General features: G+C 37.4%; 1 protein-coding gene across 2 annotated transcripts; it reads left to right on the plus strand.

The window, feature by feature from the left end:
• Positions 1 to 305: 305 nt before the first annotated feature.
• LOC105127583 (uncharacterized) lies at positions 306 to 10,585 on the plus strand. 2 transcript variants are annotated; one of them, XM_011028938.1, is made up of 11 exons: positions 306 to 1,333; positions 2,709 to 2,973; positions 3,842 to 4,004; positions 4,124 to 4,886; positions 5,001 to 5,430; positions 5,536 to 5,717; positions 7,093 to 7,252; positions 7,358 to 7,585; positions 8,578 to 8,928; positions 9,733 to 9,834; positions 10,052 to 10,585. In XM_011028938.1, exons 1-11 carry the CDS (start codon positions 783 to 785, stop codon positions 10,274 to 10,276), a joined length of 3,420 nt encoding a protein of 1,139 aa, XP_011027240.1. In that variant the 5' UTR covers positions 306 to 782; the 3' UTR covers positions 10,277 to 10,585. The 2 variants fall into 2 exon arrangements, with proteins under 2 accessions (XP_011027240.1, XP_011027248.1); XM_011028946.1 differs by having other exon boundaries at positions 4,136 to 4,886.
• The last annotated feature ends 1,571 nt before the right edge of the window (positions 10,586 to 12,156 follow it).

Consider the following 12,156-nt stretch of genomic DNA (forward strand, 5'->3'; position numbering starts at 1 on the left):
TTAAATTGGTTTAATTCACTTTTTTTATATTTTTTAATTATTTTTTTTTAATTTTCTTAATTTAATTGGTTTTTCTTACCGAAAACTTGTTCTTCGAAGACATGTATCCAGCATGTGCCTTATAAATGCTGACTCTCTTGTGGAGTTACTCCTCCAGCCCTCGACCTTAATGACTTTTTAATTATGATTTATGGTCCAATATTATTTTGATAACTTTTTATTAATAGAAAGTTATTGTTATGTGAGCAAATTATGGTAAAAAACAAATTCTGGTAAAAGTTATTATTATTTTTTTTTTTTGTTCATCACCTGTCGCCTTTTTCCCAATGCGAGAGGGCACCCTTCGGTTTGGCACAGCGTAAATACAGAGACGCTGATTACAAACTGGGCAGATTGTTTGTTTTTCCTTGTTCTTTTTCCTTATGAACAGCCCCTACCGACCCTTCTCTCCTCAGATAGTGACTTGTTTAAATCACATTACCTTCCTCTAGATTCCAGGGTTTCTTTTCTTGCTCAAACAAAAATACACAGCAAAAAACAGCGGGCCTCATCTCTCTCTCTCTCTCTCTCTCTCCCCTCTAATTTCTCACGTTCCACTCTCTTTTCGTGATATTTTATTCTAACTCTCTCTCCCCCAACCCGCCCCCTCTCACTCTCAAATATCCCCCGAAGATCTCCTCTTTATTTTCACAATCATAACTTACTCTAAACCCCCCTTTTGCTAACAAAAACTAATCCCCCAAGAATTCAATTCCCCTCTGATTTTCTCTCAATTCCATCCAATGCAGCCTTCCAATTCCACCGAATCCAATTCCAAGTCAACCGATAACCCCGAAAACCCTAAATCCCCAAAATCCCCCTCCACCGAATTCAATGCTACCGCCACGACCGTTACCGCCACCGGTGACAGCAGTTTTGAAAAAAACAGTGAAAATGTGGATGATGAAGTTGTTCTTGATGTTATAGGAAAAAGCCTGGAATTTGATTTATTAGAAAAAGCTGACGATTCAGTGGAGGGTTTGTATTTGTATAAAAATGCGTATAGTTTGGTGCCCAAGTCCGTGGGGGGTTTAAAGAAACTGAGGACGCTCAAGTTTTTCGGGAATGAAGTGAATTTGTTTCCAGCGGAGTTTGGGAACTTGGTGGGATTGGAGTGCCTGCAAGTCAAAGTATCGTCGCCGGGTTTGAATGGGCTGAGTTTTAATAAATTGGAAGGTTTGAAAGAGCTTGAGCTTTCGAGAGTGCCTCCAAGACCTTCGGTTTTGACGATTTTGAGTGAGATTTCTGGGATTAAGTGCTTGACAAAGCTCTCTGTTTGTCACTTCTCTGTAAGGTAAGTGTTGTGCATGTGGGTTTTGAATTATGTAATGTTTTTCTATGTTCAGATGATTCAGTAATGGAGGGATGTGAAAACTTCAGTGAAAGAAATTGAATCTTGTTCTATCAAGAAAAAGAAAAGGACACTAAATTGTGTAACTATGTTGTTGCGGATTCGAGTTAAATTAACAGTTTTTATTTGATTTTGCTTGCTTTTGATCTTGGTAAAAGGTTATTGGCAGGTTAGCAAAAAAAAATACTTGAATTGTATGAATTTTTGAATTTTAGATAAAATATGAAATTTTACGTGTTTGTCTATTGTTTGGCTGGCATAGTAAAAAAGAAAATACTATCTTGATTTTGGGTGAAAGTTATCATTTATGCTGGAGATGTTGATTTTAAATGACGATGATTATTGAGTTCTTGTAAGAGTGGCAGTAAGGGGGGGTTGTTGGCCAAAGAGAGATTGTGTTTGTATCTAACAATGTGATTCTTTTATTTGCTCATTGGTATTGTCAGCTTGACTGATTGAACAATTTTTTTTTTCAAATTATATGATGTAGATTTTTTCACGCTAAAAGTTAGACAATAAAGATTTTGGCTGTAAGAAAAATCAATGTGTAGTTGAATGATCACTTCTTTTATGGCACAACTTTACAATCAAGGATAGGTTTAATAGCTAAATGTTCTAGGCTACTGTATGGTCTCAAATAAAAAAATGCAAGAATGAAGCATGGAAATTGTCTGCTTGATATGCATTCAATAAGCTTACAAAGTTCTTTTTCATCCAAATCTTAGTAGTTTAGCTCAAATGAAAAACGAGGAACTTGTTCAGTCAGTCAAAGTAGCTTGCTAGGTGCCTCACTCCTCCTTCCTTTGCCTTTTCAATACCCCAAGAGTTTTTTATCTATGTCCAGCTGCTTCTGTTTCTATATATTAAGTTATAGAATTATCATGTTCAAAACAATGGCTGGACATTTTGAGACATGTTAAAAGGGCTTTGCCAAATCCAATGAAACAAGATAGAGTAGCTAATGCTTGAAGTGTTGAAGAAATAGTCGAAGGTTAACGGGTAGAAAGTATCAAGGTAGGAGTGAGAGCAAAAAAATTGGGAGCAGAATTGCATTAAAGTGATAGGTGAAACAACACAATTGGTATGGATTATGTTATTTGGAAAGGTATACAGCCCATAATCTTTAGTGTTACCCTTACTCAAATTTTGGAACCTATCTAAACTGTTGGCCTTCAGCATTTCTGAGATGTTGTATGTTAGTACCAAACTGTAAAGATGAAGTTCTTCAATATAAATTCACAACTTTAGTTAGCTACTTATTGTTTATCATATTGTTGAATTATGGAAAGAGAGATTTATTATGTTCTTTTTCATGCAGATATCTTCCTCCTGAAATCGGCTGCTTAAGTAATTTGGAGTTCTTGGATCTTTCATTCAACAAGATTAAGAGTCTGCCAAATGAAATAACCTATTTAAATGCCTTGATATCATTAAAAGTATCTAATAATAAGTTAGTCGAACTACCCTCAAGTTTGTCCTCATTGCAATTGCTGGAGAGCTTGGACCTCTCAAATAACAGGCTGACATCATTGGGATCTCTTGAACTTGCTTCAATGCATAACCTCCAGTATCTAAATCTTCAGGTATTTTTCTATGAGCAAACAAAGATCCATTTCTTTCACAAAACTTTTAGGGTGGGTTGTGATTTACTTTCAGTTTCCAAGCATTTAATGGTTCCCAACATTCAGTTCATTGATTGCTCTGAGATGTAGTAATTTGCTCTCCAGAATGTTTCTTAATATGGCTCAAAACAAATGCTGTTGCTACTTTACTGAAATGTTATCCAAACCTTTTGCATCAAGCAACTTTAACCATTTCATAACTAACCTTAACCCCTATCAAGCAACTTTAACCATTTCATAACTATTTAATAGAATTCTGGTCGGCTATCAGTAAAGGGCTGTTCTTTGTTTAGGGGTCATATCTCTTGTCAAAATGTTAAATATCCACTTTCCTATCACATTACCTCTCATTCATGTTTATTCTGTTTCTCCATCAGAATATCTATAATTCACACCCTTCTATTTTTTTTAATCAGGTTAATGTTGGTTTATCTTTCTTTCTTTTGTGATGCTAACTTCTGCTTCTTCTCTTTCTGTTCCTTCTCTGTTGGTTTTTAGTTTAGTGCTCTTCAATGAAGTTATAGTACCCTTAAAGCATTCAATGGCTTTGGCTTTTTGGTGTGATTATATCTTTTATCCATCACGTCTCCTAGGCTTGTATTCATAGCCATGTCAAATGTTGTTCGCAATAGTTCATTCTTGATATCAAGAACATGATGTCCATGCATTAATTTCTTTTTATAATCATTTTGATATGTCAGCAAACTTTGTAATGGAAGCATAATCAATTGTTTAAGCTCTTTAAATTTTTATGCTTTCATGGGTGCAAAGATTGCATGTCCAAAACCTAACATGTTTATTGATCTTCTTACTGCTTATTATTTTCTAGTACAATAAGCTTCTTAGTTGTTGTCAAATACCTTCATGGATATGCTGCAATTTGGAAGGAAATGGCAAGGACTTGTCAAATGATGAGTTCATTAGCTCATCAGTCGAAATGGATGTATACGAAACCTCCTTTCAGGAGGATGACAGAAAGTTTTCTTGTAATGGTGAGGACTTATGAGTTATTCTCTCTTTATGCACTTTAAAAGTTTTTTTGTTATAAATATCTAGAGTTTTTTATGCTTTGTCTCTACTTTAGTCTCAAATGAACTTTTTGATGATCAAGAATGCGATGCAGGTTCCAATCATTCTATGTCAAGCATAGTGACCGGGCCTTCATCAAACAGGTCATTTGCATCTCGGAGGTCTAGTAAGCGTTGGAAAAGACGCCATTATTTGCAGCAAAAAGCTCGTCAAGAACGATTAAACAACAGCAGGAAGTGGAAAGGTGAGGGGTGTGCTGAAGCTTTGGCTCTAAAGGAAAGTGAAAGTTTCAAATTGAACAATCCAGATGTCCTTACCCCTGAGGTGCATGAAGGGGGCACATCAGATGTTGTAGGTGTGGATGATGACAATGAAAAAGTTGAACTTTCTGTTGAAGCTGAAGGAGAAAATCTGCATACCAGTGTTGAAGATGATAAAATCTGCTCAAAAAAAGTTTTTTCTGTGGAAAGCTGCTCATGCGATCTGGGGTCTATAAATAAAAGTGAGGAAGAAGTATGCTGCGTGCAAGATGAACCTTTAGCCTCTACACGGGATGAAGCTGCTAGTCAGGATGAAAGTTCATCTTCAGAAAAATCCAAAATCACTTACAAGTCAAAAAGGCATCATGATCGGGATATTGATAATCCAAAGCCATGCAAATGTCGGAGACCAACAGAAGATAGCTCAAATTTGTCCTGTAAATATAGTGAACTTTCATTCTGCAGCATTGAGGACCGGCTACCAGATGGCTTTTATGATGCAGGACGTGACCGACCTTTCATGCCACTGAGGAGATTTGAGCAAATTTTGCCTCTTGACTCACGTGAGGTCATTCTTTTGGACAGGTCAACTCTTATTCATGACCTCATTTTCATATGAATCACAAATGCTCCATTATTTTGTGGTTGGATAATGTTTATTTAGTGTGAATGACCTTAATTACTTATTGTTTCTTTTAGGGAGACGGATGAACAGTTGGATGCAGTAGCTCTCTCCGCTCAAGCATTGGTGTTTCGTTTTAAGAGATTAAATGGTTCTACCAAGGACAGAAATAAGGTTGCTGTTGATAACTTGCAGATTGCTTCATTGCTTGCACTTTTTGTTTCTGATCATTTTGGGGGCAGTGATAGAAGTGGTGCTGTTGAAAGGACTCGAAAAGCAGTGTCTGGTTCAAACTACAGGAAGCCTTTTGTTTGCACATGCCCAACTGGAAACAATGAAAGTATTATTTCAGCTGGTAAACAAGCTTTGGAAACTGTAGAAGATATTATTTTCTCTGATCTCTGTGAGAGATCTTTGCGATCTATTAAAGCAAGACGAGGCTCCATTGTGATTCCTTTAGGGAGCTTGCAGTTTGGTGTTTGCAGACACAGAGCCTTGCTAATGAAGGTATTTCTTGTCATGCATCTCTTTTCTATAGTACCTATTGAATGTTTATGTTCCTTGCACTACATTTTCGGTTATTTTGGTCTAATAAAACTGATATTACTCCAGTATCTATGTGACCGAATGGATCCTCCAGTACCTTGTGAACTTGTCAGGGGTTACTTGGACTTCATGCCACATGCCTGGAATGTCATTCTCAGAAGGAGGGGTGATTCATTGGTCCGGATGGTGGTGGATGCATGCCATCCACATGATATCAGAGAAGAGACAGACCCAGAATATTTTTGCAGGTTAGTCCTGCTATTCAAAATGGTTATGGTAATGTTGTTTCATCCAATTTGCTGTGCATGTGGATGCTATAGTTTAATTCATATGCTCAAGTCTATAATATCGCACAACATTGATTTTGCCCTTGGCGTGAATTCTTTTATGTAAAGTTATGTTTGGTAGGAGGTGAAAACCTGTCTCTATAAACTTTCACCTCGTTTAGCGTTGTTTGGTAAAACAAACTGCTGCGGGTTAAACTTTTACCTCCAAAAATGGGGTGAAACATTACTCCCTAGCCCTCAGCTATAAGATTTACTCTTGCCCTTTTTTTTTTTCTTTTTTTTTGAAATTGACCCTCTTATCTCTCACTGGACTCTCTTTCCTCTAACTTGATGCTCCTTTCTCTCTCTGCATTCTCTCTCCTCTGTCTCCCATCCAGCCCTAGCGATATTTTATGATCTCTCAGACAGATCCAGCACATAATCCTTGGATTTGTTTGACACAACGTCCCTATTGCTTAATGCCTTATCCTAGCCCAATCTCCTCCATCTATAAACTGTCATCTTCACCTGGTATATTGTAATCTCATCCAGCCTGTCTCCAGCTTCCTATATGACAAATCTGCCACTCACACAAGAAAAAGACAAGTGTTTTGAAGAGCACAAATGAAATTAGAAGAGACAGAATGGGTGTTATTAATATATACAAGTGATTTGAGAAAGTTACCAACAAAATAATTTTTTACACCCGAAAAAATTCCCCCCCCCCCTAAAATGTACACCCTGAAACTAACTCTCCTAATAATTCACCACCACTGTTTTCACCTCATTCCCAACACAAACTAAACAATTAAGAATTTATGGAGTGTGAGCAGAAACCTTTTGCATAATTAATTAGTAGCTTTGTTCTAGTGCTATTTAAAGATTTGTTATGTTTGATCTAGTGTTGCTGTGTCTTATCTATCATGCGGCAGGTCTAGTGTTGCTGTGTCTTATCTATCATGCAGTAGGTGTGCTTTTAAGGGCACTCCAGCTGAAGTATCATTTTTAAAAGATTGGAACGCCCTTTACTTTGATTTGTGTTTTGTCTTATTTTTCTGTTTTGGAATATGACTTATTTTCAAGTTATCTTTTTATCAACCACTTCATAATGGTATCTTCTTCTCTCTTTTTTTCATCTAGTAAAATAAACAGAGATTTCGAGGGATTCTGAAAGAAATGAAAGAAAGCATACACTGTATGAAAGTTTAGTGTTCAATGCGTATTCAATTACTGGAACAAACTAAGTAATTGTTCTCCAAACAACCTCCAAGAATAAGATTGTCTTCTTGGTCCATTTCTACTCGTTGTCTACTTGTGCATTTTATTTTATATTCTCATGAATTTTGCCTTCCTACAGGTACATTCCTCTTAGTCGGACTAAAGTTCCCCTTTCAACCGAGAGTGTTCCCGGTCCTGGTTGTTCATTTCCTACCATGTCAACTTCTGACAAGATAGAAAAGGTGGGTTCCAGTACTGTTATTCGGTGCAAATTTGGAACAGTTGAAGCTGCAGCAAAGGTATGCTCAGCCTTTTGTGGCTTGTATTGCCTTAAGCAGAATGATTCCCATTAACAACATCCAGTGATCGCGGGCACTAATTAATGAACTTTTCTGATGCTGCAGGTGCGTACTTTAGAGGTATGTGAGGCATCAGCAGATGAAATTAGGAATTTTGAGTATATTTGTCTCGGAGAAGTAAGAATTTTAGGTGCTCTGCAACACTCTTGTATAGTTGAAATGTATGGACACCAGCTATCTTCAAAGTGGGTTCCATCAGAAGATGGAAATCCAGAACGCCGCATATTACAGTCTGTAATTCTTATGGAGTATGTTGATGGGGGATCTTTAAAGGTAATTTTATTCTATTATTTTTAGTTAGCAGGTGCAAACATGATATTATCAGAACTAGTTACATGCCCTAGTTTTGCCTGGGGCTGCCATGAAGAATCAAACCATAGTTACGAATCATTCATTACTTCTAGTCATTACAATTTTTTTAGTGAAGCAACTAAATAATTCTGTAAAAACTATATAGTCTCACGCCATCTTTAAAAAGGCAATCGACAAAATATGTCTTTATCTTTTTTCTTTATTTATTTTTCTTTGCATGCTAGACTTATTTTTTCCTTATCCAATCAAATCTATTTTGTTTTCCTGCCTCTTATGCTTTTCAATTTGCTCACCTTGCAAAGCCGGTTTAGATGTTTTTCATTATCCAATCAATAACCTTAATAGGATAATATAAAACAGGCTTAATCAAACATGTCATGTTAGTAAAACCAGCTTATAATATTCATGCATGGTTTTGATAATTAGCCACAACTAAATTATGATCTTATGATCATTCATCATCTATATTTCAGAAATACGCAAGTAATTAAGTAAATTTTTAAATATAGGGACTGAAATAAAATGTTTAAATGGTATGGGAAGTGGGATTAGTTTTTAAAAGACTATGTGAACTATATTATAGACTTGCCTAATCCGAAAAAAAACACTCATGCCATTTCACAAGATTGCTCTTAAAAACCAGCTGTTTACCGGCACATTTAAACCCTCATATTCCTCAACCTGGTGCCACATGCCATTCAAAGAGTCATCTAGCACCTAAGCATTAAGAAGCCACATGTCATTCATTCCTCAACACTCAAAAATTCATATAATAGTATAATAACATCACAGAAAGGTTTGGCCTTGGTAGTATGCCAATGAGAAATAGGATCCACATAGCTTGCTAACTAGTTTATGACTGAGACATGGTTGAGCTTAATTGTATTTCTTATGTAGTTATTTGATGACTTTCCACATATTTCTTGCTGATTATTGTTCTCTTGATGCAACAGAATTATTTAGAAGAGGTATCTAAAACTGGCGAGAAGCATGTACCGGTGGAAATGGCATTGTGTATAGCACGAGATGTTGCATGTGCATTGGCAGAGATTCACTCCAAAGACATAATTCATCGTGACATAAAAAGTGAAAACATTTTGATTGATTTAGATGATAAGAGAGCTGATGGCATGCCTGTAGTGAAGCTCTGTGATTTTGACAGAGCTGTGCCGCGCAAGTCTTTCTTGCATACATGTTGTATTGGTCATAGAGGGATTGCACCTCCTGATGTTTGTGTAGGAACACCACGCTGGATGGCACCTGAGGTTTTGCATACAATGGATAAACGCAACACTTATGGTCTGGTATGGTGCTTCTCCTGTCAGTTTGAAAAAGATTTTTAACATCAATAATTCATAGTGCTTGACTTCATATTTTCTTCCCATGTAATCATTAACATTGAGTATAATTTTGTAACAGTTGTGTGGGTTCTGTGAAAGTTCTATGTTTGGAATGAGAGCAATTTTTATCAGTCATGATGTAAAAATAAAATTAAAAACACGTGCCTGTAAAAAGCGATGCATATCTAGCTTTCATTACCTTGAATTGAGAATGGAGAGGATCTTTTGGGATTGTTAGCAACCTGGTGGATGGATATGAGGAAGTGCCTTTGAAAGCTGAAGGGATGCAACAGCTGTATATTAACACCAGCGTAGCCTTTCAAATGTTGTTTATCAACTGCAATGAAGCATGAAGTTAGTCATTAATTATGCTGTTCTATACTTATCGACATAATATGTAGAGTATGCTGGATTCAAGAAATTGAGGGTTTATCTGAGTTTGGACTGGCTATACATTCTAACAGACTTATCATCAGCAAATACCAGCTTTTGAGGAACTGGTTGTTGCATAGCATCTAGTGCAGGATTCAATTTTCAGATTTCCCAAAATGCCACTGAGTTCTATAATTGCAATCTCTGATTCAAATTTTGATATCAATATAACAAATGTATCAGCATTGGCTAGAACTTACAATATGGACTTTGTCAATTATGTACAATCTTTTCAATGAATTTGTGTTGGGCTATGGCCCCATACTGCGTTGCATATGCTTTAGTTTGTGCGAGTTAATAGTATGAATTGTGATGGGATTTCTCTTTTTGTTGTAGGAAGTGGACATTTGGTCATATGGATGCCTACTTCTGGAATTGTTGACTTTACAGGTCCCATATGCTGGCTTACCTGAATCGCGCATACATGAGCTTCTACAGGTACATCACTCTATACACTGAAACTTTCCAATGGATAATAGAGGGTGAGTAACAGTTAGATGCAAAAGTTTCTAGTGTTACCATTTCACTGTCGCGTGGTGAATCAGTAAATCTTTATTTTCCCAGAGTGCTATTAGCGATTTAATCTGCTTGATTTTGCCACCTCCAGTCTTGAACTGTTCCGTTTTCTTTTATTGTTTGGTCTTGACATAAACAGTCAGGCAAACGACCGCCACTAACTGATGACCTGGAGGCTTTGGGGTCCATGGACGAGCATTTGGTTACTCATTCTGGCTCAAATCCGGAGGGACCTGAGGCTCAATCAGAAACATTGAGATTCCTTGTTGATTTATTCTGTCGATGCACCAAGGAAAATCCAGCCGACCGTCCCACGGCTTCAGATATTTACAAATTGTTGCTTGCACGCACAAGCATTCACTAGTTGAAGGAACACTATCAGATTAATCTTTGGGTAATGATTTGTATTCCCAACCCAAATTTTTGTAGCCCTAGGATGTTGTGTTAATATATTTAATATTTATCGGTTCTAGATCATATCTTTGGGTTTTTTCTAGCCCTGGGATGTGGTGTTATTATGTTTTAAAATTTATCGGTTCTGGTATCAAATCTCTGGGCTTTTTCTAGAGTTATGTACCGTCATTGTAGTTGGAGAACTAGAATTAGCAGCGCTTTCAACTTTCTTCATTGAGTAATGTTAAGAAGATAGGTGCAAATTGGGCACTTTATATCCTGTTCCTTTCCTTTTAATCTGATGGAAGAATTTTCCAGGTAGTTATGTGTCTAGTTGAGATGTTTAGGCTTTGATTTATTTTTCAGTGCAAGCAGACATTCAAATAAATTGACAGTCTCAAAAAAGGCAACAAAGGATTTCAAACCTGGATTAACTTCTTTGGAAGAGGAACATACTATGATCATGGCTTTGATTTTGTCAATTTTTGAAAGGAGAGCTTCAGTTGTTCCGACTTCCGAGTTGCTTGAACGTTGCTGGGCTTTCTATGGTTAGTCTGCGGTCTTCTCGAAATATTCTATTTCTGCATCATCGCACGCTTCGAACTTATGCTGAAAGTCAGTCTCTTGAAGCATGATGCAGTCAACTGAGCAGGGTGAGCTGGGAGCCTGGGCTGGGGCTCCGTTGTGAACAGGGTAGTCAGGTAGTGTTCAATGAACTCTCCTTAGTGTATGTGAGGGCTGAAGAATGTTCTACCCTTGGATTGTGTTTAGTAAAACACCATGGAAGGTAATTTAATACAAGGAATCCTTGTTCTTTTTTACCCGGCAATGTTGTTTTTTACGTCCACCAGAATAATTTCCAATCCGCAGCTCATGCTGTTGGAAAGCGTCTCCTGGCTAGTGGTTACACCGCGAGGAGAGGGGAGGCTTTACACGTCAAATAAAAAAACGCTCAATTTTATGATCACAACAACACTGCAAAACTACTCGTAGACGTGGGTTTCCTTCCTTCAATATGACGAATTAGAGAAGCAGGAGTGGGCGTGTAGTTAACTAGAGCAATCTCCTAGGAAGTGACAATTACACCTGCTAAGTATGTTCCGAATAGAGGTGGAACCATATGGATTGATTACGGCCTGTGTTTTTGACTTGCTGCAACCAGGTACGTGTAATCATGTAGCCATTTTCCACTTCCGCTACTGTTTGTGTTGGAGAGAGACTGATGCCATGCTATGCGGATCTAGAGACTAAAAAGCAAGGAAAAATGAGACTTAGTTGGAAAAGGTCATCAGTCGTTTCATTTCGTCTCCTAGCAGACCATTTTTTTCTCCTTCATATCTTCAGTTTTGTTTTTTGCGATCGAGAATGAGATAACACGATATGTTTTGGAAGGCCAATCAGAGTGCAGCCAGCTTCACCGTGTATCAGCGCGCTGCAATGACACGATACCATTTCCATCTTGCAGCTCGACTGCGTTATGGAGTTATCTAATTCTACCTGACACTTTATGGTAAAAAAAAAAAAAAAACCCTGCAAGTTCGCTAGCAGAGGAAGGGAGTGAGTGTTTCTCGTTACTGCACATATTTACGGTCATATTACAATACTATAAGGCCGGGCCTCCGGGGACCATTGTATCTACCTCGCCGCGCGCATTCTGCCCTTAATTCTGCATGCCAAGAAGGACCAGATAGGAAGATACAAGAGTTTTCAATAATGTTGGCTTTATCGGGGTTATTTGAAAGCACAAATAAAAAACACCTTTGTCTCTCCCTCTGTGTCATGTGTTTTGTGTAAAGTTGTAGTTAAAACAATATGAAAAAATAAAATAAAAACTACCAGGAGGACAGCGGA

The sequence above is a fragment of the Populus euphratica genome, unplaced genomic scaffold (genome assembly GCF_000495115.2).
Source record: "Populus euphratica unplaced genomic scaffold, PopEup_1.0 scaffold1.1, whole genome shotgun sequence".
In the NCBI taxonomy this organism is placed as follows: domain Eukaryota; kingdom Viridiplantae; phylum Streptophyta; class Magnoliopsida; order Malpighiales; family Salicaceae; genus Populus; species Populus euphratica.

Bases quoted from the DNA above. Each gene is read 5' to 3' on its own strand.
- LOC105127583 (XM_011028938.1), top strand. From the start codon at position 783: ATGCAGCCTTCCAATTCCACCGAATCCAATTCCAAGTCAACCGATAAC. The intron at 7,253-7,357 runs GTATGCTCAGCC...CTGATGCTGCAG, and splicing joins CAGTTGAAGCTGCAGCAAAG to GTGCGTACTTTAGAGGTATG. The intron at 9,835-10,051 runs GTACATCACTCT...TGACATAAACAG, and splicing joins GCATACATGAGCTTCTACAG to TCAGGCAAACGACCGCCACT.